At 51.1% G+C, this 26,037-nt stretch overlaps 1 protein-coding gene across 7 annotated transcripts in view; it reads right to left on the bottom strand.

Moving 5' to 3' along the window:
* Positions 1–26,037, bottom strand: part of EPHX1 (epoxide hydrolase 1) — a 40,488-nt gene that overhangs the window by 1,924 nt on the left and 12,527 nt on the right. For 4 of the 7 annotated variants that reach the window (XM_026003452.2, XM_072732698.1, XM_072732699.1 and 1 more), the window contains 6 exons: positions 16,841–17,028; positions 14,400–14,580; positions 4,982–5,209; positions 4,341–4,470; positions 3,689–3,894; positions 2,783–2,891 (listed from right to left, as the gene is read on the bottom strand). In XM_026003452.2, coding sequence (XP_025859237.1) covers positions 2,783–2,891; positions 3,689–3,894; positions 4,341–4,470; positions 4,982–5,209; positions 14,400–14,580; positions 16,841–17,023 — 1,037 coding nt within the window. In that variant the 5' untranslated portion in view covers positions 17,024–17,028. Of the gene's footprint in view, positions 1–2,782; positions 2,892–3,688; positions 3,895–4,340; positions 4,471–4,981; positions 5,210–14,399; positions 14,581–16,840; positions 17,029–22,061; positions 22,777–23,347; positions 23,782–26,037 lie in introns of all 7 variants that reach the window. The other 3 variants (XM_072732695.1, XM_072732696.1, XM_072732697.1) reach the window with 3 other exon arrangements.

The raw sequence follows: 26,037 nt of genomic DNA, 5'->3' as shown, positions 1-26,037 counted from the left end.
CAGCCCGGACCCACCTGATGGTCTAGACCCTGGGGGACTCGGGCTCTGTGGACCAGACGAGTCCCCACCATCGGGTGTCTGACGGCCCCCTACCCTGCCTGCCTTCCTTCCCCTCTGGGGAAATCCCATTCCAGGAGCAGCTCTGCTCAGGCCTTCCCTGTTCAATTCCAGATCTGGGGGCTTCCAAGAGCTCTTGCCTCCCTGCACCCAGCCTGCAGCCTCTATCTCTCCCTTCCCAGCCCACGGTCTGCTGCCCAAGGCCCCCCAGGCCAGCCTTCCCGCCTACCCTCTGTGCCCCGTCCCCTCTCTCCTGCCTCCCCATGCCTCAGCACCCCTTTGCAACTGTCAGCTCACCCTTGCCCCCCAGTTAGCTAGGGGCTTCTCACTAGGCTTCATCCTCCCCCTGCAGCCAGGAGGCCAGAGCTCCTCCCTGTACCCGGGAGGCCGCTCCTTGGCACTGCCTGCTAACCATCCCCCAGAGCAGAGAAGGTCATCTCCTCCTGACCCCTCCATGGGCTCCAGATCTCAGCTGCCCCCCGCAAGCATGTCCACCAGAAGTGGGGCCACATCTCTACCCAGCCCCTCCTCACTGACACAACCCTCACACGTGTGCTCACACGTCTGCATACAAATCCACATACATACTTCACAATCCAGAAGTGCTTCTGTTTCTAAATGCCACACACTGCAGGGGCTCCTCCTCCTTAAGCCCTATTTCCGGCCTGAGCAGGGAGGAGGGAGGTAGAACCTTCTGCCCCTGCTCCTCCCTCCCCCCTCACTGTCCCCTCTGAGCCCTGGTCGTCCCTGCGCCCCTCTCCTCCCTCCCTGCCCCAGCCCCCCAACAATCCCCGCTCCTCCCCACCCGAGGCTCTGCTGACGTCACTGCTGCCTGAACTGAGGAACTTGCGGCAGCTCCACTTGGCTCCCCAGCTCTTGGCCAGGAAGTTTGGTTGATTAATCAGATGCTGATTTGCCCGAAAGGGCCAATTTGCTGAACTTGCTTGTTTGTGTCAGCTGTTTAGCTGTAGCTGGCCAATCACATTTTTCTCTGGAGCACCACATTTTAAGGAACCTTCGATTCACCCCTGCCCTGCTCCCATTGGAGTGGGTGAGGGGCGCAGGGTGGGATGTTAGCATTAAATGTGAAAACTTCTCTGAAATGATGAATACGTTCACAAGGCATCTTCCCCTTTAGAAATACACTCCTGGTGGCTCAGCGGTTTAGCACCAGGTCGAGATCCTGGAGACCCGGAATCAAGTCCCATGTCAGGCTCCCTGCATGGAGCCTGCTTCTCTCTCTGCCTGTGTCTCTGCCTCTCTCTCTTTCTCCTCTCTGTGTATTCTCATGAATAAATAAATAAAAATCTTAAAAAAAAATACACTCCTTCCTCTCTAGCAACAGCAGCATGGAGCAGGAGGAGAGAAAGATGAACTTCCTTTTAAATGTTACTGTGGTGACAGGATGGAATCCAGTCAATGAGAAGTGAATGGTCAGAATCAACATTTAACTTGGGAACTGGGAACTGACTTTCAGCGTGGTGGCCAAGGGCTCCCATCTCCCCCTCGGCTTTGGTCACAGCTTGAAAAGGACCACAGCACCCATTTCCGCCTGAGCATTCAGTGATCTTTCTAGACTACAGAGCTGAGCACGGCTGTGCCCTACTCGAAGCTTTGGTGTGTGTGGGCAGGGGGCCAGGCAGCAGTGCAGGAACCCCAGGCCCAGGGCTGGGGGGATCAGTGGGAGCTCGAGCCTTGGCTGCAGGGACTGTGGGCAAGGAGCAGGGCGACCCCTTGCCAAGGAGCTGCTGATGGATCCCTGTTGCCCCTGGGTCCTGCCCAGTGTGGGGCAGGGAACAGATCCCAGAGTGAGGGCTTGTGAGTGGGCTCACAGTCTGGCCCCCGTGCACCTGCTCCACGCCTCGGCAAAGTCAGCCTTTCCAAGGGCACCTCACTTGTCTACCACTCCAGCCTTCACTTCTGCTTTCCTCTCTGCCTGCATTCTCTTCTTCTACCCTTTCCACTGGCAAACTCCTACCCATCCTTCAAGGCCCAGGCCTAATTGATTCTCCCAGTCATTCCCCCTCCCTGCCCCTTAGACAGAGCAAATCCTCCTTTCTCGGGACTCCCAGAGCCTTTCTGAGCTCACCTCTAGTATGTATTTGTCGAGTGCCTGCTGCATACCGGGCCCCATTCTAGGAGTGGGGCCTAGAGCACAACCTACACACGGTCCCTATCCCCGAGGTGGGAGCCAGCCCCATCTCTCCCTCCTCCCACCCCAGCACTGCGTCTGGTGCCCTGGGTGTCCCCAGAGCAATGAAGAAAGGGATGGGTGCTGGAGAAGCTGGGTCAGGGCCGACCTCCTGGAGCTTGAGTTGGGCCAGAAGCCTGGGAATCACATGCTAAAGAGGCCACGGCCTCCAAGGCTCCCCTCAGCTGCCTCCACGGCTGGCTTCCCCAGGGCACACATCCAGGTGGCCACAAGCCTGGTTCTCCTGGGTACAGGAGGAGGAAGCCCCGGCTGCTCCCCCTGGACCCACTGATCCCAGAAGGGGGCTGTTTAGCAAATGGAGCATAGACATTCTGAAGCCCTGCTTCCTATTCTTGACCACTGCACTGTGAGGCTTGGAGCGAGTGGCTAGACCTCCCCGTGCCTCCGTGGCCTCATCTGGAGGAGCTAGGACTGTGTTCACCAGGTGAGGGCTTGAGGGGCATTGGGCAGGAGGTGGACGTGCTGGCCATGGCTGCTGGGACCTGAGCAGGTGGTTGGCAGGTAGGGTCTCACCTGTCCAGGCCTCCATTCTCCAGGTCTCGGAACTCTGGGTTGGTCCAGGTGGAAAACTTCTCCAGGATATAGGCAGCCAGGCCCACAGGAGAGTCATTCAGAGCACAGCCTGGTGTGGGAAGAAGTGAGGGAGGAACTCAGGCCTGGGACCAGTGAGCAGGCCACCAGGTCATGGGGTGATGCAGCTCTGCCCTAACTCCTGGGATGCTCGTGCACCCCCATCTACATAACCCTCGGCCTTGGAACTCCCATCTGGGAAAAAGTGGGGGTACTGCCCCCACTGCTTCTGGGGATCCATCCATTGCATGGGGAGCCTCGGGGGACCCCGATAAGAAATATGTATGAATGCTGTTTTTAAAAAAGTGGTGTTTGGGGGCACCTGGCTGGCTTGAGATCAAGAGCATACGACTCTTGATCTTGGAATTGTTGAGTTTAAGCCCCACAATGAGTGTAGAGGTTACTTATATAAATAAATAAACTTTTTTTAAGAGGTGGGGTTTTAAGTTTATACGCTCAGATTAGTAAAAAGTAAGAAAGAATCTGAAAGTCCAAATTAGGGGAACAGTTACAAATGAATATTGATGCCCTCCAGCCCCCCAGTCCTGGAGCTGCTGGGCCCCCAAGTTCCCTCCCCGACTCAAGCTCAGGGCGCAGGGGTCAGGGGACCAGGGCATGGTGCCCACTGAATCAGCTCACACAGGCATCTGGAATGTTCCGGCCATGCACTGGCTGACCTATGCCCAGAAATGCCGCGAGAAACAGAGTTCGGTCCCTCCCGGGAGGTTTTCACCCTGTGAGCAGCATTGCTGAGGCAAGTGAGGGCCCCCGGCTGGCGCCTGGCTGGGTGCATGGAAGGGTGTGGGCACCTCCCGGGAGGAGGCTGCAGTGTCCTGAGCGCGTGCTCACCCACAGTGTCAGGCTTGGTGCACTGGATGTGCATGTAGCCGCTCTCCCTCATCAGGCTGTAGAAAACCTTCTCCTTGAAGGGGTACAGCAGCTCCAGATCCCTCTGGGTGTAGCCGAGAAGACTCAAGATACGCCGTCCCAAGAACAGAGTCAGGATGTAGGGACCTAACACCAGAGCCATGTTCAAGTGCAGACCTTTCACGTGGCTGAGGGCAGAGAGAGGGTCCAGGTGAGGCTGGCGTCAGGGCTGAGGGAGGCCATGGGGCTGAGACGCTTGCTCTGGCCCCGTTGGGAATCTGTCCCTCTGGGGTGGCCACTGGACATGGAGGAGGGGGTTGGGAAGGAAAATACAGCTTCCAGAAAGTTCTGGTCTCTTCCAGGACATGGGCCACCAAAAAGGCCTACTCTCTGACTTTTTCCTCATCTGGCTGGCCCTCTCTGCCTGTGCACCTGGCCCAGAGTCCCCAGCCCCATGTGATAGCAAATAGAGAGGGAATGCACGTCAAGGTGCCCCAAGCACAGCAGGCGGACGGGGGACCTTTCCTCCTCTCCTCTAGGCCCACAGGATGCGCTGTAGCTCAGACGGCACATCCGGGCAGACCCTGTGGCCCTGCACAGATGGCCGTCTCACATGCCCAAGAGTGACCCTCACCTGGGTACCATCTGGGCCATGTTGGTACAGATCAGGGACCCCCAGTCCCCACCCTGAATGTAGAACTTCTGGAAGCCGAGCCGCAGCATCAGTTTATAAAAGATCCTGGCAGTGGCCACTGAATTCAAGCCTGGTTTGAAGGGGAAAGAGAAGAGAGTCACAGAGATGTCACTCCTGGGGCCCTCTCGGGCTCCTATGGAATTCCTCACTGGCCCCCTTGCCCCATGCTGGGGTGACAGCAGCTCACAGTGGGGGAGGAGGCATCTTAGGGCCCCTGGGAGCGTGACACAGGGCCCAGCAGGCGGTGTGGAGAGAGGGGCAGTGCGTGGACGGCCAAGCAGTGAGGGTGCACGGGCTTCGGCCAGCACCGGTGAGGTTCTGTGGGCTTGTACTCCCTGCAGGGCTTGGTGGGCCTTGCTGGCCCAGACGTGGACCTGCTGCTGCGCGGGGAGCTCCTGAGGGTGTGAGAGTCCAGGCGCCCAGGCTAGCACTGGCTGCTCAGGGCCGCGGCCCTGCCAGCCCCTCACCCACTGCACACGGCAGGGCCTGGGTAGGTGCATGGGCCATCCGAAGGGAGCCGTCCCAGCCCCATGCCCGCCTGCGTGAAGAACTGGCCCCCACCGGCCCCCCCACCTCCCTACCTTTTTTGGAGGATGCCTCCGAGAAGCTGTAGCCAGGAATGGAAGGGCAGATAACTTCAAAAACATGCTCGTCACTCAGCCCATGGTTCTTGGGGTCAGTCAGGAGCGGGATGATCTTATAGAACTCGTAGAAGGAGCCGGGCCAGCCGTGTACCATCAGCAAGGGCTTTGGGGTGCTGCTGGACGGCAGCTGGGGGGGCTTCACGTGGATGAAGTGGATGTCCAGCCCTGGGGGACAGAGCACAGTCAGCCCAGGGTGGAGAGGACCCCAGAGCCAGGGAGGCTGCAGCCCCGGCCCTCAGCGTGTCCACCCAGGCTGTGCTCCCTCCAGAGCTCGGCCAGCAGGGGCGACGCCCCCGGGGCCTCATGGCAGCGGCCACCCAGGCTGGCTGTGCATCCACCCCATGCTCCAGCTGCACAGGTGCCCCTCCTGGCCTTCACAGGTGCCCTGCAGGGGACAGACCGCTGCCATGCCCCTTACCCAGCAGATCATGAGCCCTGTGAGGCCAGGGCCGGGCTGTTCACGCACTGCCAAGTTCCCAGAGCCCAGAACACTTCGTGGCTCATGGTGGCACTTGGCAAATGCTGCTTAATAAAGACAGGGGGGTGGGGTGCCTGGCTGGCTCAGCCCCTAGAGCATGCAACTCCTGATCTTGGGGTCCCCACGCTGGGTGTCAAGGTCACTTAAAACTAAAAAAAAAAACAAAACCTTTAAAAAAAAGGAGTAGGGGAAAAAAACCTGTATATTGTAGCATTAGAGGCTGAAACAGATTATAGTTTACACTGTAATACAATACACCTGTTTAAGATGACAGTGCAAATACGTATTCATTTAACATATAAAACAGTTCAAAGTGGTCAAAGCAAATTACCAAGCCAAATATCTAATTTTTGAAAGCAGTCCTATGTGTGCATATTTATACACCGTGTGTACATGAACTGTATGTGTATGTATATGTATGGATAGGTAAGTATATGAACTCATATGTATATAAAATTTTAAATTTGGAAGGATGAACTACAAATATATATAAAGTTGTCTCTGAGCAAGACAATTTCAAGTGTTAATTTATTTTTTTACTCTTTCTGTCCCTCCTAATTTTTTTAATTTTTAATTTTTTAAAGATTTTATTTATTTATTCATGAGAGACACAGAGAGAGAGGCAGAGACACAGGCAGAGAGAGAAGCAGGCTCCATGCAGGGAGCCCGATGTGGGACTCCATCCTGGGTCTCCAGGATCACACCCTGAGCCGAAGGCAGGCGCTCAACCGCTAAGCCACCCAGGTGTCCCCTCCTAATTTTTTGAAAAAAGATTTTATTAATTTATTTGAGAGAGAGAGTACACATACCAGCGGGGAGGAGGGGCAGAGGGAGAGGGAGAAGCAGACTCCCTGTGGAACAGAGAGCCCAAATGCAGGACTCGATCTCAGGACCCAAGATCATGATCCAAGCTAAATGCAGATGCTTAACCCACTGAACCACCCAGGCACTTCTGGATCTCCTAATTTTTCTATAAGGGATGTAAAGTCAATGCATAATTTTTTAAAGTGGAGAAACGTTTTCAAGGTTGAGTCGAGTGCTGGACCCTTGGAACACATCCAAGCCAAGGGTGGGCAAGTGGGTTCCAGGCACCCCCGAACCCCTCTGAGGGCAGTCTGTTCCCAGGCAGGTAGGTGGCCCAAAGAGCACCTGGAGCCCTGCACCATGACTAGCTAATGTTCTGGTCAGTTGTGAATTCATTACATAAATAACATATGTTTACCATAAGAAATGGAAAACAGATAAATCAAAAGGGGGAAAAAGCACATGAAGAGAACATTGTGTTCTCTTTCCAGAATTTTAAAAATAAATCTGTTATTTTGGAACAATTTTAAAAAAATAATCCTGATGCCCAACGTGGGGTTTGAACTCACGACCCCAAGGTCAAGACTAGAATGTTCAGGGCACCTGGGTGGCTCAGCGAGTTAAGTGATCGACTCCCGGTTTCGGCTCAGGTCGTGATCTCAGGGTGGAGCCTACTTAAAAAAAAAAGGCCTGTGCTCCACTGACGGAGCCAGGCAGGCGCCTTTATTCTGGAACAATTTCAGATTTATAGAAAAAGAGTGAGGACAGTACAGGAAGTTCCCACGAACCCACACCCAGCTTCCCTGTCATTAACGGCTTACGTTATTCCGGTACATTTGTTACAAGGAATGAACCAGTACTGATGCGTTAATGACTCCATTAAAGTCCATAATTTCTTCAGATTTCCTTAGCTTTAAAAACATTTTTATTTTTATGGTAGTAAGAATATTTAATAGGAGACCTCCGTCCTCACAAACTGTTAAGTGTGCTGTCAACAGTGGGCACGCGTGGCCCGGGATGTTTCTAGAACTTAGGCATCTGGCAAAACTGAGACTCTATACCCCTTACTGAGCATCTCCCCGTCTCTTCATCTCCCCCGTCCTGGCCCCCACTCAGCCCCCTCTGCTTCTATGAGCTTGGCAATTCGGGATCCCTCCACAGGCGGGATCATGCAGAATTTGTCTTCCTATGACTGGCTTATTTCACTCTGCAGAATGTCCTCCAGGTTCATCCATGATGTCCCCTCGGGCAGGGTTTCCTTCTCTGCAAAGGCTGAATAACACCACTGTCCACAGACGGTGAATACAGCTCAGATGTCCTTAACTTTTACCTAACATCCTGTTTGTGTTCCAGGATCTCATTGAGGACCCCATGTTGCCTTCATGTCTCCTTAGACTCCTCTGGATTAGGACAGTTCAGACTTTTTTTTTTTTTTTAAGATTTATTTATTTATTTTAGAGACAGGGGGTGTCGAGGGGGAGAGGGAGAGAGAATCCCAACCAGACTCTGAGCTGAGCATGGAACCTGACATGAGGCTCGATCCCACGACCCTGAGACCCTGAGATCCTGACCTGAGCTGAAACCAAGAGTCAGATGCTTAATGGACTGAGCCACTCAGGTGCCCCGCAGCTCAGACTTCTTAAAAAATAGTCACAGATTATAACCTTCTTCGGACAAAACCAGAACTCTACATACATTCTATTTTGTAACGTGTCCTTCTATGTTGCTATATTTACTCCTGGTTTGAAGTTCATTTCAGAAGATATCCTTACCTCCTTTGGGACACACTGCACAATGTGATATGATTTCCAATTCAAATGGTCACACTGTCATCTGAGGGAATTCCACACAGATGCACAGGTGCTGGTGTGCACAGCGATGCCTGGAAGCGTGCGTGCAAGGGAACCAGAAGCTGTCCCGGGGTGGGAAATGCTGGCTGGGGGAAGGGCTGAGACAGAGATTGCCTTTTCACTGCTTCCTTATAGACTTTTTGAGTTTTAAATATTTGAATTTTAGAAATGAAAAAAAAATGTTAAAAGCCCATACTTCCTAAATATGGGGGTTTCCCTTGGAGGAGGAAGCAAGTCCCCTCAACCTCACCCGCCCCTGTTTCCAGGCAGATCTATGGTCTGCAGCATGCTGCAGGGTGTTGCATGCCCAGCTCTGAATTGGGACCGCCACCCTGGGGAGGGAGCTGAACTGAACATGGGGTCGGTCGCAGCCCTCTGGGACGACTCAATGCCCCAAGTCGCCCCCTTTGGAGCATCTGCACTGTTCTTCGCTGTGATGCCCTGGGGAACCCAAGATGGTCCAGGGGTAAGGCCTCTTGAGCCTGCAGCCTCCAGGAAGGGAATAGCCCCCTAGGGTTTCTTGCCACTGGATGTTTGGAGGTGCTGGTTCCTTCTCTTGGACTACCTTCCTCACATTAGTGGCAAACTCCTACTTATCCTTTAGGTCTTAGCTTAGATGCCACCTCCTCCAGGAAGCCTTCCATTACATTTCCAGGTGGCAGTGGGGCTCATGAAGCTCCCAGAGCCTCCTCCCTTGCAGAACCCCTCACCCTGTACTGTAAAGGTAAGCATCACCCCTGAAAGAAGGCAGGGACCCTGTTCTCTGCACCCAAAACGCCTGGATGCAGGAGGTACCCTGTCAGCCTCTAACCAACGACCAGTGAAGAGATGCAGCAACAGAGTGATCTGAATCAAGATGAGGAAACCAGGCAATGTGGCACCAGGGATGCGAAAGGCAACCTTTGGAAATTTCATACAAAGATCTATATGTACTTTGGTTTGGATGAAGTGGCTCAGATTCTCTTGTGAGGCTCATGACGAAGATATCAAAGTCCCTGAAGGGTACAGCAACAACTGCTTTATGTTTAAAATTAGTCCTCATCTCATTAGTTACAAGTTTAGAAACCTAGCTCTATATTAGGCCTCTGAGTTCAACTTACAAATATTATCCTCTCTATATTACTAAAATGTTATTATTCTTTTTAAAAGATTTTATTTTTAAGTACTTGCTACATCCAATGTGGGGCTCGGACTCACCACCGTGAGATCAAGAATCACATGCTCCACCAACTGAGCCAGCCAGGTGCTCATGTATATTTATTATTATTATTTTTAAAGATTTTATTTATTTATTCATAAGAGATACAGAAAGAGAGACACAGGCGGAGGGAGAAGAAGCAGGTTCCATACAAGGAAGCGGATGCAGGACTCGATCCCCAGGAATCCGGGACCAGGCCCTGAGTCAAAGGCAGACGCTCAACCACTAAGGCACCTAGGCGTCCCCTGTATATTTATTAATCTAAGCAGTATTGAGAGTTATTCTCCAGAGGCCTTTGATTAATGAATGTTTGCATTTTTAAACTTGCTTAATGACACTCCTTTAAACATGGTATAATTTCAATTTCCTTTTTAAGAACTTTAGTTGATCTGACTGACTGATATATCTTCCACATACTTTAAATTTAAGAATTTTAATAAATTTATGACTGTGGTAAAGCCTAAATCTTCCAACACTTCATGTAAATCATGTAAAATCAAGAAGATTTTCACATAAAATCTGAATCCATTACTCAGTTACACACTCTCAGTTATAACTCAAAAGTCCATTACTTGGGGGACTCCTGTGGCTCAGTGGTTAATCATCTGCTTTCAGCCCAGGGTGTGATCCTGGGGTTCCAGGATTGAGTCTCATATCGGGCTCCCCGCAGGAAGCCTGCTTCTCCCTCTGCCTGTGTCTCTGCTTCTCTCTGTGTGTCTCTCATGAATAAATAAAATCTTAAAAAAGTCCATTACTTGAAAAGGCCAAATTGTCTTGAACATTACGAATATTTAAAATTCCAAAAATGCAGTTTCCTTAACATGAACCACTAAATAGTATGACAACCCACAGGACGTGAGCAAATATTTGCAAATCCCACAGCTCATATGGGACTGATAGGCAGAACAAGAGAAAGCCCCAAATCCAGCAACAACAAAAACCCAACTATCTCTTCAAAAATGGGCAAAGGACTTGAACATTTTGCTAAAGAAGATATACAAATGGCTGGCAGTACAAGAAAAGATGCTCAATCTCATTAATCATTAGACAATCGTGCATCAGAACCACAATGAGACGCTGCAGTGCGCCCATCAGGATGGCTAATGTCACGTGTTGCTCTTCTCGGAAACAGCCAGATGTGATCTCTGAAGATGGTTTGCTATCCACTTGACCCAGAAAAGTCATGCAAATCAGGAGGTTCAGATCTTAGTGTTCACTTAAACACAGATAAGACTGCGCAGACTAGCAAGGACAGGCATACCTGAAAAGTCACCAGGTACATGAGGGGTGTCGCTTTGCAGAAGCAGCATGTGCCACATATTGGACACAGGCTTGGGGCCCCAAGAAGAGTGCTAGAATTTTACCTCATGTACTTAAAAACACAGAGAGTAATGCTGATCTGAAGGGTTTAGATGTAGATTCTCTGGCCAGAGCACATCCAGGTGAGCAAAACCCCTGAGATGTGGTGCAGAACTCTCAGGACTCATGGTCAGACTAACCCATTGCATGAGCTCTCCCTGCGTCATGGAGACGGTCCTGACAGGAAAGACAAGATTGTTCCTAAACCAGCAGAGGAGGCTGCACAGAAGACAAAGACATCCCAGAAGAAGCTGAAGAAACAAAAGCTTATGGCCTGGGAGTAAATTCTGCATAAATTAAACACAAATAAAAGTTAAAAAAAAAAAAAGGATATAACAAGTGTTGGTAAGGACATGGAAAAATTGACAATCTGGGGGTGTCGGGGTGGTCCAATCAGTTGAGCGTCTGACCCTGGGTTTCATCTCAGGTCGTGATCTCAGAGTTGTGGGATCGAGCCCCCACATCAGGCTCTGTGCTCAGCATGGAGTCTGCTTGAGATTCCCTCTCCCTCTGCCCCTCTCATTTGCACTCTCTCTCCCTCTCTAAAATAACTAAAACAAACTTTAATAAAACCTAGCAGTCTTGTACACTACTGGTGGAGATTTAAAATCGTGCAAAAATAGTAAAATATGGAAAATAGTATGGCAGTTCCTCAAATAGCTAGACACGAAATTACTATTTGACCCAGCAATTCCACTTCTGGGCATCCCCCCAAAGCACAGAAAGCAGACACATGAACAGATACTTGTGCACCCACATGTCTGGCAGCATTATTCACAATAGCCAAATGTAGAGGCAGCCCATTCATGGACGGGTGAATGCATGAACAAAATGTGGTCTATCCATGTAATGGAATACTATGAAAGCCTTAAAAAGAAAGGGAAATCTGACACTTGCTACAAAACAAATGAAATTTGAGGACATTGTGCTGAGTGCAATAAGCCAGGCAGAGGACAAATATTGAATGACTCCACTCATAGGAAGTACTTAGGTACAAAATTCATACTTAAATTCACAGAGTGCAAAAGTAGAACGATTTTCAGAGGTGAGGGAGAGGGGAGAAATGAGGGCTTATTGTTTAACAGGGATGCAGTTTCAGTTTTGCAAAATAAGAAAGTTCTGAAGATGGATGGTGGTGATGGCTGCATAATGATATAAATGTGCTTACTGTCACTTTTCTGGGGTATTGCATATGACAACAGTCAAAATGGTCAATATTCTGTTATGTATATTTTACTATAATAGAAAATAAATACATAAAAAAAGATTTTACTTATTTATTTGCAGGGGCAGAGGCAGAGGGAGAAGCAGGGACCTCCCCCACCCCTGCAACATGAGACTCGATCCCAGGACCCTGAGGTCATGACCTGAGCCAAAGACAGATGCTACACTGATTGAGCCACCCAGGCTCAGTGACACTATGAACTTGATTTTCCTAAACATTTCTATGTGTTTATAAAGATTTTATTATTTTACTTTATTATTACTTTTAAAGATTTTATTTTTAAGTAATCTCTACACCCAATGTGGGGCTTGAACCCATAACCCTGAGATCAAGTTGCATGCTCCACTGACTGAGCCAGCCAGGCACCCCAGAATTTCTGTTTTATTCTAAATATTTCTGGGGTTAACATATGCTTTCCCAAGAGACAAACAGATCAATGGAGCAGAACTGAGAGCCTGGAAACCAATCCAGGCATATATGGTCAACTAAACTTTGACAAGGGAGCCAAGAACACTCAATGGAGAGAAGATAGTCTCTTCAATTAATGGCGCTGGGATAACTGGATATTCACATGGAAAAGAATGAAGCTGGACCCCTACCTCACACCACTCACAAAAAATTAACTCAGAATGGACCAAAGACTTAAATGTAAGACCTGGAACCATGAAACTACTAGAAGGAAATAGACACAAAGCTCCTCAACACGGGTCTTGGTGACAGTTTCTTGCACGTGACACCTAAAGCTCAAGCATCAAAGTAAAATAATAAATAAGTGGACCAACATCAAACTGAAAAAGCCTCTGCACAGCAAAGGAGACCATCCACAAAGTGAAAAGACAGCCTGTGGGATGGGAGAAAATATGTGCAATCCTTACATTTGATAAGGGGTTCATCTCCAAAATGCAGAAAGAACTTATACAACTCTGTAGCAGAAAAACCACCCAATTAAAATGGGCAAAGGACCAGAATAGATGCTTCTCCAACAGACATGATGGCCATCCAGATGGCCAACAGACATGGAAAGATGCTCATCACTTAGCATCAGGGAAATGCAAATCCAAGCCACAGTGAGATCCCACCTCACACCTGTCAGAATGGCTAAAATTAATGACACAGGAAACAACAGGTGTGGACGAGGATGCAGAGAAAGGGGAACCCTCTTGCACTGTTGGTAGGATTGTAAATGGGCGCAGCCACTGTGGAAAACAGTATGGAGGTTCCTCAAAAATGAAAAATAGAATGGCCATATGGTCCAGCATTCCAATTTGGGGAATATATATATAAAAACGAACACACTAATTCAAAAAGGTATCTGCACCCCATGTTCACTGCAGCACTACTCACAGTAGCCAAGACACAGAAGCAACCAGTGTCTACGGATGGATGAATGGAGAAAGACATTGTGGTACGAATGTGTACAATGGAATATTATTCAGCCATTAGAAAACGAGGAAATCCTACCACCCGTGCAAACATAAAGCCTTCAGTACACTAAGTGAAGTAAGCCCGACAGAGAGAGACAAATACTACAGGATCTCACGGATACCTGGAATCTAAAACAAAAACTATAAGTGAACTCAGGAAAAGAGATGAGACATGTGGTTACCAGAGGTGGGGGGGGGAGCCGGAGGGAGGGGGTCAGGAGGTGCAAACCCCAGGTGTGAGGGTCGCAGGCACTGGGGGGTCACGTAGCAGACACTGTTATGGGGCGCACACGAAAGTTAAGAGTCGATCCTGAGTTCTCACCGCAAGGATGAAAGTTTTTTCTCTCTCTGTCCTGTGTCTGCACGAGAAGCTGGGTGTGAGCAGGACCCGCCGCGGTGACGGTTTCACAACGACTATAAATCAACCCACCGCGCTGTACGCCTCGGACTTACCCCGTGAGGGATGTCAATTATTTCTCAAAAGGGGGGAAATGCTTTTCCACTGAGGGAACTGTGACCTCACCCCAAATGATCTTGAGGTTGCCTTGCCAAGACAATCTGGGAGGTCCCTGCCCTCCCAGGTGAAGCCCTCCCAGGTGCGGAACAACCTACCACACAGACGGACACGGGCTACAGAGCTGCCGACAGAAAGGGCAATACTTCTTCAGATCCCGACATATCCCTTGAGCAGCCCTCAGCAGACCTCACCCTCCCGAGGGCTGGAGCTGACCCATGCCATGGCAGGCCCACGCCTCCGCTCCCTCCCCTCAAAGGCTGTCCCATCACTGGACCAGATTCTGCATTTCTTTGGCTTTTAAACTATTTATACGTTTTCCTGCCTTGCTCTAAGGCCCATTGGATTTGTTGGGATTCTGTCTCTTTCTGCTCCAGAGGTGACCCTGTAAATACCTCGTGAGGACCAGTATTTGGATTCTAAGTTGGGTCTGAGTCACATGGGCACCTCCCAAGGCTACTCCTGTGACATACCTCCCCCGGCAGCTGGTGCTGTGAACATACCTTCGATCTTAGTCTTGAAGTGAGGGTACCTGTTGAGAATCTCCACCTGCTTTCTCCAGTCAAACTCATTCCGCCAGTAGGAAAGGATTTTCTTCAGATACTTGGAGTTGAAGCCATAATGGAAGCGCCCATCCTCCAGAGGTGGAGTCAAACGGACCCTGTCGATCCTCTGATGCAAGTCCTGGAGCAAAACGCAGGGCAAAGCAGGTTTGGTTCCAGAAGACAGAGCAAACCCTGCAGCCACAAGACAGTGAGACAGGAGAGGCAAAGCTATGTCCCACGGGAGGGTGAGGAGGCTGCTGGTCTGCAGACGTGCACCCTGGGTGGTCGGGTTTACCTCAGAAGGAACCTCCATGTTTCCCACAACAGTGGCTGTTCCGAAAGACTATGTTCCTCACTTTCTAAAACAATTTCTTTATTTGAGAGAGAGTGTGCATGTGTGCAATGGGGGGGGGGGGGTAGGGCAGAGGGAGAGATAATCCTGAGCAGACTCTGTGCTGAGCATGGAGCCCCACGAGGGACTTGATCCCACGACCCTAAGATCATGACATAGCTGAAACTAAGAGTTGGCTATTTAAACCAACTGAGCCACCCAGGCACCCTTATGTTCTCCCTTTTTTTTAAAAAAAGATTTTATTTATTCATAAGAGACAGAGAGAGAGAGAGAGAGAGAGAGAGAGGCAGAGACACAGGCAGAGGGAGAAGCAGGCTCCATGCAGGGAGCCCAACGTGGGACTCGATCCTGGGTCTCCAAGATCATGCCACGAGCTGAAGGCAGCACTAAACTGGTGAGCCACCCGGGCTGCCCTATTCTCCCCTTTTGACTTCACCTTTACTTCTCCTTCTGTTTTTAAACATATGAACAATACGCATTTTTAATTTATTGAGTCTTATGCGTGGTAGGGACCAGCAAGCCGTTTCTGTAAGAGGCCAGACAGTAACTATTTTAGGCTTTTCAAGCTGCCTCTGGTCCATTCTGTCCTTGTAGCATGGAAGCAGCCACAGACCAGACATGGACAAATGGACACGGCTGGGTTCCAATAAAACTTTATTTATGGACACTGAAATCTGCATGCTGTGTGATTTTCACATGTCACGAGACAGTCCTTTTTTTGATTATTTTCAGCCATTTAAAGATGTAAAAACTATTCTCAGCCTGGGGGCTGTAGAAACAGGTGGTAGGACGGATTTGTCCCGGGTTGTGGTTTGCACTGAGGAAAACAGTATAACTCAGCTTGAATCAGAAGGACAGACCAGGAGAGAAGGTGCAAGCCCCCTGGGCAAGCATCCGGGGAGAAGACCAGCCAGGACCGGGAGGTCTGTATGGGCTCACGGGGCCTCCCGGGTGTCACCTGTAGCCAGTGTCCTCCCAAGCACTCCAGGCACCCAGACTGGGATGTTTTAGACTGAGTCTGAGAACCCAAGGAAGGCAACATCCTCGGGGCCCAGCCTCCTGAATAGCAAGGCATCATCTATCCTACCCAAGGGACCTCAGCCTGGTTTCTCTCTCGGGTGCAGCCCGATTTCTGCTTTTTGCAGAAATCTCACTTTTTGTTGGCACATTTTATGGCATCTGTGCCTATGAATCCCTCAGTTACCCTTCCTCCATGCCCATTCCTTCTCTGGGCTATGGGACTGTGAGTTATTTGCTCTCTGCTCTTCTCCCGGCACCCAGCACGCACCTGTATACAGCAGGTGTTCCGATACGCACAGAAGGAGAGGAAGAACGGGTGGGGACGTCCTGGGTCCCACGCACCCTCCTGGCCCTGCAGCCCATCCCACTGGATACCACCCTCCCACCCAGACTCCAGTGTGTGGTAGAGGGACATAAGCACTGGAGTTGGACAGATCCGAGTTCAAATCCTGCTTCTCATCTCGGTCCCTGGGATAAACTGCTTTACCCTCTGAGCTTCAATTTCTGCATCTGGAAAGAGGAACAACAGTCCTCACTACAGGGATTGGATGTGACCATGAGCACGGCACCACAGCAGGAACGTAATCAGTGCTGGTCCGGGGTAGCTTCTCTATACCTGAGCATTTGATGTCCCCATGGCCTAGCTTCTTACTCAGGAAGAACCTCCGCCCGGGTCCTGATGAAAACCTGCTGGCTTTGTCCTGCAAGCCTACTCCGAGGGTTTCAGAGTGGCCCAAAGGAGAAGGAAGCAACTGCTTTCCATGAGCTTTGATGCACGTGCCAGGGGCCAGCTGGCACCCCCTCTCACCTGGGCGCTGCCGACCCATGAGCAGGGGGGAAGGAGGAGGCAGGGGAGGAGGGAGCAGAGGGGATGGGCAGGTGGCGTGGGCCGGCCTCTGTGCACTGCCCGGCGGGAGAAGAGCAGAGGGAGACCCATCCCTGGGCAGGTCCCCCCAGCCTCAGGACCCACGGGCAGGGCTTCTCTGCCCTCCACGCTGCTCAGTCCCGCCTACAGACGGCACCCTACCTCTATCTCCTCCTCGGAAGTCTCCACCTTGAAGGGGCGGACGCTCTCGTCCTCCGCGGCTGTGGGCCTTGCCCCAGGTCCCCACCAGCCATCTCCCAGCGGCAACGTCTCCTCCTTGTCCCGGGAGACGAACCAGTAGATGATGAAGCCCAGCAGCAAGGCGAGGATAATTTCCAGCCACATGATTCCTGCAAGAGAGAGGCGTGTCCATCAGCTGCAGAGACCCCCAGGCAGGCCCTGACCCCAGCCTGGACGCCTGTCCCCACCTGCTCTCCCATCTAGCCCCTGACTTTGGGTACTTTATTTTTTCACCCAAGATTTTATTTATTTATTCATGAAAGATACAGAGAGAGGCAGAGACATAGGCAGAGGGAGAAGCAGGCTCCCGGTGGGGAGCCCGATTAGGGCCTTGATCCTAGGACCCCAGGATTATGCCCTGAACTGAAGGCAGATGCTCAGCCACTGAGCCACCCAGGTGTCTCTCATTTTTTTTTTTAAAGTAAGCACCACGCTGGGCATGGAGTCCAAGGTGGGGCTCGAACTCACGACCCTGAGATCAGGACCTGAGCTGAGACCAAGAGTCGGACCCCCAACCAACTGAGCCCCCCAGGCACCCCAACTTCACATATTTCTGACCTAAGAAAAAGAATGTAAGCATCTGGAAGAATTGGAAAAGGAGAGAAAAAAGACAAGAGTCATCTACAACCACACTGAGCTATGAAATTCATCCTTCCAACTAGAAAAATATGAGTGTTGGGCACAGGGGCTGTACTTCTGCGGCCGTGGGTTCCTCTGAGGCACCTCCAGCTCTGGAAGCTTCTCTCCACCCTCTTGAGGGCTCCCCCTCCAACCACCCAGTGCTGGACTCCGGAGCTCTGCCCCCTGCTGTCTCTGCCAGGGAGGGACTTGTCCCCACGCACACCAGGGACAAGCAGGCTCCCACGGTCAGGAGGCAGGCGGAGTGTGAGGTAGCCGGAAGACGGCCACACATCGCAGCTGTAATTTTAAAATAGCTTTAGGAGACAGAATTCATGGAATTCAATCCATACAATTCACCTGCCTGAAGTGTACAATCTGGTGGTTCCTAGCACCTTCACAGTTCTGTGTGGCCGTAAGCACAATTCTAGAACATTCCACCACGAAGAGAGACTCCTTAGATCTCAGCCCTGTACTGCCCCCACTGCAGCCCAGCCCAAGGCAACCACGAATCCGCTTCCTGTATCTGTAGACCTGCTTGGCACATTCCTAGAAGCTTCTCCATCCTGCTTGCCCTGAGGTTCCCTCTTGCCGCAGAAGCCCCCCTAAATGGGGCTACCAGTGGGCTGGTACTTGAAGTCCTGGTCTGAGGGCGCCTAGAACTCTCCAAGCTCCCTGCCCTTATTACAGCACTGAGAGATGGCATGCCCCTTGCTGCCCTCACCCCAGGGACGCAGGGGCGGGGTGTGCGCCTCCCCGATGTGGTGTCTGCTCGCTGTCTGGGAGGGTGACAGGCAGTGTGTGTGTGGGCTCACTGCCTGGGAAGGGAACAGGCAGTGTGTGGGGAAACCTCCTCAGGGCTCTGCTCTGAGTACCCCATGTCATTTGGCTCATCTAGTTATCTTAACGGTCCCATTTTACAGATGAGGAAGTGAGGGCTGAGCAGCATGTCCAAGCCGGGAGGGCCCGTAAATGGAGGAGGCAGGTTGGAAAGCAGGCAGCCTGACCAGCAGCCCCAGCTCGAACAACAGCCTGCCCAGACCCCCTCTGCTCCCTGTGCTTGGTTACTCAGGCAAGAGTCATCTGTACATGGAACTGTGTGCCCCTGGAAGGGGCACTAATTCAGCCCTAAATCCTCACTGTGGGGGCACCTGGGTAGCTCCACTGGTGAAGCATCTGTCTTCAGCTCAAGTCATGATCTCAAGGTCCTGGGATTGAGCCCCAAGTCGGACTCCCTGCTCAGCGGGGAACCTGCTTCTCCCTCTCCCTCTGCCTCTCCCCCTGCTTGTGTTGCTCTCTCTCTCTCTTTCTCAGATGAATAAATAAAATCTTTAAAAAACAAAAACAAAAGACCTTATTGTACCTTGTTTGTTAAAAAGAAAAAAAAAGTGGCTAGGAAGCACCTGGTTGGCTCAGTCCTTTGGAGCTTACAACTCTTGATCTCAGGGTCGTGAGTTAAAACCCCATGTTGGGTGGAGAAATGACTCAAAAATCAAACCTTAAAAAACATTTAAAAAGGTGGCCAGGAAGACCTAGAGGTGAGTACTGATAGAGTCTCACCTGTCCTGCCACAGAGCACCAGGGCCTTAGGCAGACCACGTGACTCTGCTCCAGGTTGCTGGGCTTATTGATGCAGCTCTTGGCCTTTGCCAGAAAGTTCGCTGCCGGGCCTGTGGCAGGGAGTGGTGCTGGGCAGGTGGTTCTGGGAGCTAACTCAGCAGGAAGCAGGGCCCCATTTCTGTGCCTCGGAGCACCGTGCCCTGCAGGTGTCTCTCCCTACTTTTCCCTCCTCTAGCTAGAATGCAATCTATTTCTTGTGCCCAGCCCCCTTCGCCACATGCAGCATGCTCTGCACAGAGGCACTCAGAGCAGTGCAGCCACACCCTTGATGCAGGAAGGCCGGGAGGCAGGGAGGCCGGGAAGCAGGGTCTCAATCCTGCTACCCAGAGACTCAAGTCAGACATTTCCCTCTTCAGTGGCAGGTGTACGTGGAGCACACCATCAAAACCGTAAGGGAGGCAATTCCTAGAGAGAAACCAGGATAAATCAAAATCCAGCAGGACAATTTCCTATAATCTCTCTGGAAAACTGGTAGAGTCTACTAGAACTGGACGTTCACAAAGTCTATGCCTCTGCAATGCACCCGTAGGTATAGACCCAACCTAAACATGCCCACGTGTTTGCCCAAAGCCATAAACTAGAACGTTCACAGCAGCTCTATCCGTGGAACCCTCAGATGAGAAACGACCTACGCACCAGCCGTCACAGACTGGTGTCATCACGGTGGCATGCCATGCCAGAGGACAAATGGTCTACACAGTACACACAACGTGTGACCCCGCAGACAGGGCCAAGCCAAAGTAGCCAGACACAGAAGAGCACACGTTGCACGAGTCCCTTTATATAGAGGTCAAGCAAAACTATAATCTGTAATGAAACACAGATGTTTTCCTCTGGTGGTGGCAGCCGGGGTGCAGCACTCACATTTTTGAAAGCTACACAGAGATTACAATGTACAGAAGGGATAGGTCTGTACGCAGCCTGGGGAAGAGACGTGAAGGTCATGGCTTGGGCAGGTGCACGGAGTCGTTGCTGCAGGAACCCTGTTAGGAGCCTGGGGTGTCCACAGTCACGGGCCTCCCGAGCCTGCACGCTGTCCCCAACTGTGGCAACCCGCCTGGGCTCTCTCTACTAAGCAAGACCTCCTGATTCAGAAGTCACAGGTAGCCTGATTTCTGGGAGGGGGGGTGCACGCAGAACAGACTGATCACTGGGTCCCCTGGTGGGTGACACACTATCTTCCAGCCCCACTGCACACCAAGTAACATGCGAACCCCTTGTGGGTTTGGGGAAGCATGGTGGCCCATCTGGTGTTACCATTCAAGGGCCCAGACTGGTTTTCCTGGAGAACCCCCATTCCAGGGGACCCCTGAAGTCTAACTACCATGACTTTAAGAACTGGAACATCTTGGAGTTTACAAAAAGGGAGCCTCTGCTGTTTCCAGTGGTTGGAATCCCAGTGCCACCACTTAGCAGGAAACCATTCGGAGCATCTGTGGCCTTGTCTGTAAGATGGGGATAACAGCGCTGGCTCAAAGCAGGTGCTCTGCCAGTGTGTTCCTTCCCTTCTCCCTAAGTCCTGTCTTACTGTGTAGAATCTTCAGGCTGGAAGAGACCCTAGAGCCATGCTGCAGCCCATGTGCACAACAGGCTGCGAGACTTGCTTGGTGTGTGCACAGCATGAACACCTGTGGTCTGGGAGTATCTGCTCCCCACGGACGTGACTTGGGAGGAAGATGGTATCGTGATGGATACCCCTGGCTATCAGCATCCTGCAACACATGTCCCTGGGCAGGAGATGCCTGTCTATTTCCGTCTGTCATGAGGCTCCTGCAGTCAGCTCCTGCTGGTGTAGAAAATACTCTACCTCCTTCAAAACGTGGACGTTTGGGAGCTACTGTGAAAACATCAGAAGTAATGCTCTCCAGGGCCAGCGTGCCCGCTTCGTGGTGTGGGCTCCTGACACCACAGCCAGGGCGGTGAGCTCCGAAAGTTCCCTATTCCATCCAATTCCGTTGTTCTGTGTTGTTCAGTTTGTAATGCACTTCCCCAGAACACAGACAAAATGCTCTGCTGGGAGAGCCACGGGGCAGGGGGCAGAGGGGGGAAGGCCTCTGATTGAAAGCATTTCGTCCTTGGAATCAGGCTACCCTTCCTAAAAACGATTAGCCTGCCTTGTAAGGAGAATGTAGTTTTTGTTGTAAACCAGCGTCATTTCTTTCTTTTTAGCATAATCACTGGAGGACGATGGTCATTTAGTTACAGGAGACTGCTCAGAGGGACCCTGACAACTCAGGTAAGAAATGAGGTCGAGCAGAGTTGAATTCTCCAAATTCTACACTGAGGTCAAGTTCTGGGCACATACTCATGAAACTAGGGGGAAAAAATCAGGGATCAGTTTAGCATGAAGCAGTTCACTGAGTAACATGGTGACCTTAGAACTGAACATAAAAGGGGCACCTCGGTGGCTCAGTGGCTGAGCGTCTGCCTTCAGTTCAGGTCATGATCCTGGGGTCCTGGGATGGAGTCTCACATCAAGTTCCCTGCAGGGAGCCTGCTGCCTTCTCCCTCTGCCTGTGTCTCTGCCTTTCTGTGTGTGTCTCTCATGAATAAATAAATAAAATATTTTTTAAAAAAGAGAACTGAGGGCAGCCCCGGTGGCACAGCAGTTTAGCACCGCCTGCAGGCCAGGGCGTGATCCTGGAGACCCTAGATCGAGTCCCGCGTCGGGCTCTCTGTATGATGCCTGCTTCTCCCTCTGCCTGTGGCTCTGCCTCTCTCTCTCTGTCTCTATGAATAAATAAATAAAAATCTTTAAAAAAAAGAGAGAGAGAACTGAACATGAAGTACTTCAAAGTGATGAGGGATGCCCATGGAGCAGCGGATTCACCTTCTCCTGCCTTCCTGGGCCTGACGTACAAGGCACAATGCTAAATACACAAGGTCAAGTAAAGTAGGTGCTTACATCTCCGGCCCAGGTGCAGGAAACATCTGTCTAATAGTTTAAATGAAGCTGTCTTTCTGTTCTGCTCAAGGCAGACACACAAGTTTCCCAACAGACGATTCATTTAAGGAACAACATTGAAAGTTCAAGTCGACTCTTTTGTGACTTGAACTTGGTCTGGGAGGTATCCGGAAGTCATTTAGTCCTTTAAAGCAGGTAACAGATCTGGACTGGAGCCTTGGAAAGGTAAATACCAGTTTGCTTTCTGGACCACAGATGAGCTTGGCAGTCACCACGTGTGGGTGACAAGGAGCCGGGTTCTTTGCAGGCACAAGGGAGTAAGCAGGAGGAGGTCCTGTCCCAGCAGGGCAAGTGGATGGACAGCACCACCCTTCCAGTGACAGACACAAAGGATTCACAAGGAGGGGGTCACAGAGCAGAGGCTTCAAGGATAAATAGGAATTCACTAGGCAGAAAGTAAGAAAGCGCACGCGTGAGTGAGGAGCCACAAGGGTCCACACCCGTGTCCGGCATAGGCGTTGAGTTGCGAGCTGCAGGGTGCAGTCTTTGCACTTTGGTCTGCACCAGATGAATGGGGTCCTTGCCTCTCTCGTTTGTAAATTGTTAGTGCATCATGACGAAGCCAGGAGTTCCAGCTCAGAAATCAGGGCGGCTGTTCCGATGACCCTTCTGTAGCCGATCAGCCGAGTCTCCAGAGTGGGGTGAGGAAATGTGCCTGGGGAGGTGAGCGCATCACAGCCACGTGAGACAAACGTGGCCTAGCCCCGTGACTGAAAACCCAGCACTCTGCCCTCGCAGCCTGTAGGGAGCTGGATGATCAGCAAATGTGCCCTCGGACTGACGCAGAGTGGTGAGTGGCCAGCTACATTCTCTCCTTCCTTCCTCCCTTGGGAGTTTTATTTCAGTTGGTAAAGCCCAGCCACACACCGTTTCTTGGCCCTCCCTGCAGGTCAGTCTATGGAGTGATTAGATGCTAACAAAGAGCTGTAAGTGTACCCGGGGCAGAGCCAGCCATGGCCCAGACAGCATTTTGTGTGAATTAGGAAAAGACACCCATTCTTCAAAACACGATTAGAAAATTAATGTAATATACTGCTTTGGTCGTAGGATGCCTCACTGCCATCTGCTAGGAAGGACTTGTAAATAAATACACAGATCCATGATGTGGATGACGTGCACGGCATCCTCTAAGGTTGCACAGTGCACAGTCTGCACAAGGGTGCATGGGTCCTGCACGAGTGTGGAAGACCACATAAAGAGCGCTGACTCAGCTGGGAACCACTCACCTTTTGCCCTTCCCCTTCCTTCTTCATGCCTCCTAGGATACAGGTGCGACGCTTGGACTCTGGCAGCCGTTTGGGGCTGTGAGGTGATCTTGAGGAGAGAGGTCAATGCTAGGACGATGATGGAGATGTTGGGTTCCTGCTGCCCGTGGCGCCAGCAGCCCAGTCCTGGATTACTTACTCTAAACTTCCTTCATGTGACAGGTAAACAAACTTCTATATTGTTGAAGCCACTGTCACTTTGAGTTTCTATTACACAGAGCCTAGCAGCTAGGACCCTAATTGCAAAAGTCAGGGGGCAGAGAAAATAGATCCAGTCCCCCCTCTCCCCGTGGATAAACTCTCAACAACAAATGCTCAGTCTTCAAAATGTTCCGTGCTGTATTCGTGCTCCATGGCTGAGACATTTATCCAACGACCAAACATCCTCCTGCAGCCTGACCAAATAAAAGGTATGTTCTCAAAGGAAAGGCATGGCAGCACAGTGGTTGGGGGGCGGGGGTCCTGGGAATAGGCGCCCTCATCCCTCTCGAGGACAGAAAAGGGTGTCTTCCCACTTGGCCACAGCATTCAGGCTGCTTTTTTGCATGACAAGCAATTCTGTGACATCTGTCAAAATGTAAAACTCGGGGATCCTTGGGTGGTCCAGCAGTTCAGGGTCTGCCTTCGGCCCAGTGTGTGATCCTGGGGTCCCGGGATCGAGTCCCATGTCGGGCTCCCTGCATGGAGCCTGCTTCTCCCTCTGCCTGTGTCTCTGTCTCTCTATCTCTCTCTGTGTGTCTCTCATGAATAAACAAAATCTTTCAAAGAAAAATGTAAAACTCATGTGGCCTCTGACCCAGCTCCTCCGGGCTGGAGTTCCTTTCTCCAGAGCACTGAACTTGCATTTATAGAAACTGTCATATGCTCAGGAGGATTTGCTGCAGATGTTCCCTCCTGGTAAGAAGGAAGACTGCAAACAACCTGAATGTCCACCCGCTGGGGATGGAAATAAGAGACGGGTTTATCGATCCAATCTAGGGCAGGCCTCCCCGGATGCGCCCCTTCGGCACAGTGACTACTTTAAATAAAAGTCACGAGACAGGAGGTGCTTCGAGTCTCAGACCCTTCTCTGCACCCCACCCCCCGCCTGAAAGCAGGAAACAAACCTCCCATGTGAAAAATGCCCTTCCTGTTAGAAGAAGGAAAAAGATACCTGCACCGCCAGAGATATGGACCTGAGGGCTCAGAAAGCCAATGATGTGTGTCTCATCTTCTAGCCTTGGTCTACATTCTGATTAGGATTTCCCGTTGCTCAAAAACACCTGTCTTCTTTATCCTCTCAATTCCTCACAAATTTATTGTCTCTTTGTCTGAAAGTATAAAAACTATCTGCCTTGGTCAAGATCTCCCTGATAGTTAAGTGAGAACAGCCGGCATACTAAACGGTGCACCTGCATGGACCAAAAACACAAGCTGTGGACAGTGGCAGTTCACTTGGATGCCCGACACAAGGGAACAATCTTTTTTGCTTTTTTAAGATTTTGTTTATTTATTTGAGAGAGAGTGAGAGGGCGCACAAGCAGGGAGGAGCAGAGGGAGAGGGAGAAAGAATCTTCAGCAGACTGTGTTCAGCGCAGAGCCCCACACAGGGCTCAATCCCATGACCTTGATATGACCAGAGCCCAAATCAAGAGCCAGATGCTTAACCGACTGAGCCACCCAGGGGCCCCACGAGGGAAGAGTCTAGCACTGAATAAGCTTTTATATCTTGAAAAGAAATCATCTTTTACCAAATGCATGTACTATCTACTCGAAAACAACATAATCATACATCTCTTACATGACAAACCATGAAGGTGACAGTCTGCCCCGTGACTCAACTTCAACAGTGAGTCAGACACCCTCTTGACACCAGAGCCACACAAGACCTGCTCACGCGGCTGGGATCCCACTGTGTGATTTCTTCGTGGCCAAGAACCTGATGGCCTGTGGTCCTCTGAGGGCCAGCGGCAGGTGGGAATGTGAAATAAATGGGTAAACAAAGCTGATCAGGTGGCCAGAGAACTGTGTCCACATGGGGCCATCCTTTCTGTCCACGTGGCTCCCACTGCCACCTGCCCGGGTCTAACTGGGACCCCAACGCCCACCTGCCCACCCACCTGCTCCCGAATATCTCAAACCCTCCCCTGCTGCATCTACAGCTGCTCTACAATCTTCTCCCCCTAAACCTTTGTCTTCTTCTGGGGTTCCAGCTCACCCAGTAACGGAGACTGCCCACCTCCCGAATGCCACACCAAAAGCCAGGAGACATCCTTGAATCCCCTCCTACACTCCACCCACGTGGATCCACCCTACTGGCAAGTCCAGCAGCTCCACATCTGAGATAATCTCAGATCCACCTCCAGCACTGCCTCCCCTGGACCCAAGCAGGGCCCCTGTCCACTTCTTTTTTTTTTTCCCCCGTCTGCTTCTGTCACACGTGCTCTTGCCCCCTCCCACACACTCTGCAGCCACAGTGCTATTCTGGAAATCCACCTGACCACCTCATGTCCCTTGTTAGAATCCTAGGATAGGGGTGCCTGGGTGTCTCAGTGGTTGAACGTCTGCCTTCAGCCTAGTGCGTGGTCCTGGAGTCTTGAGATCGAGTCCCACATTGGTCTCCCTGCATGGAGTCTGCTTCTCCCTCTGCCTGTGTCTCTGCTTCTCTCATG

Source organism: Vulpes vulpes, chromosome 13, assembly GCF_048418805.1.
Source record: "Vulpes vulpes isolate BD-2025 chromosome 13, VulVul3, whole genome shotgun sequence".
Classification (NCBI taxonomy): Eukaryota; Metazoa; Chordata; class Mammalia; order Carnivora; family Canidae; genus Vulpes; species Vulpes vulpes.
Note: the sequence above shows the minus strand (reverse complement) of the source record. Positions and strands in the feature narration are given on the sequence as shown.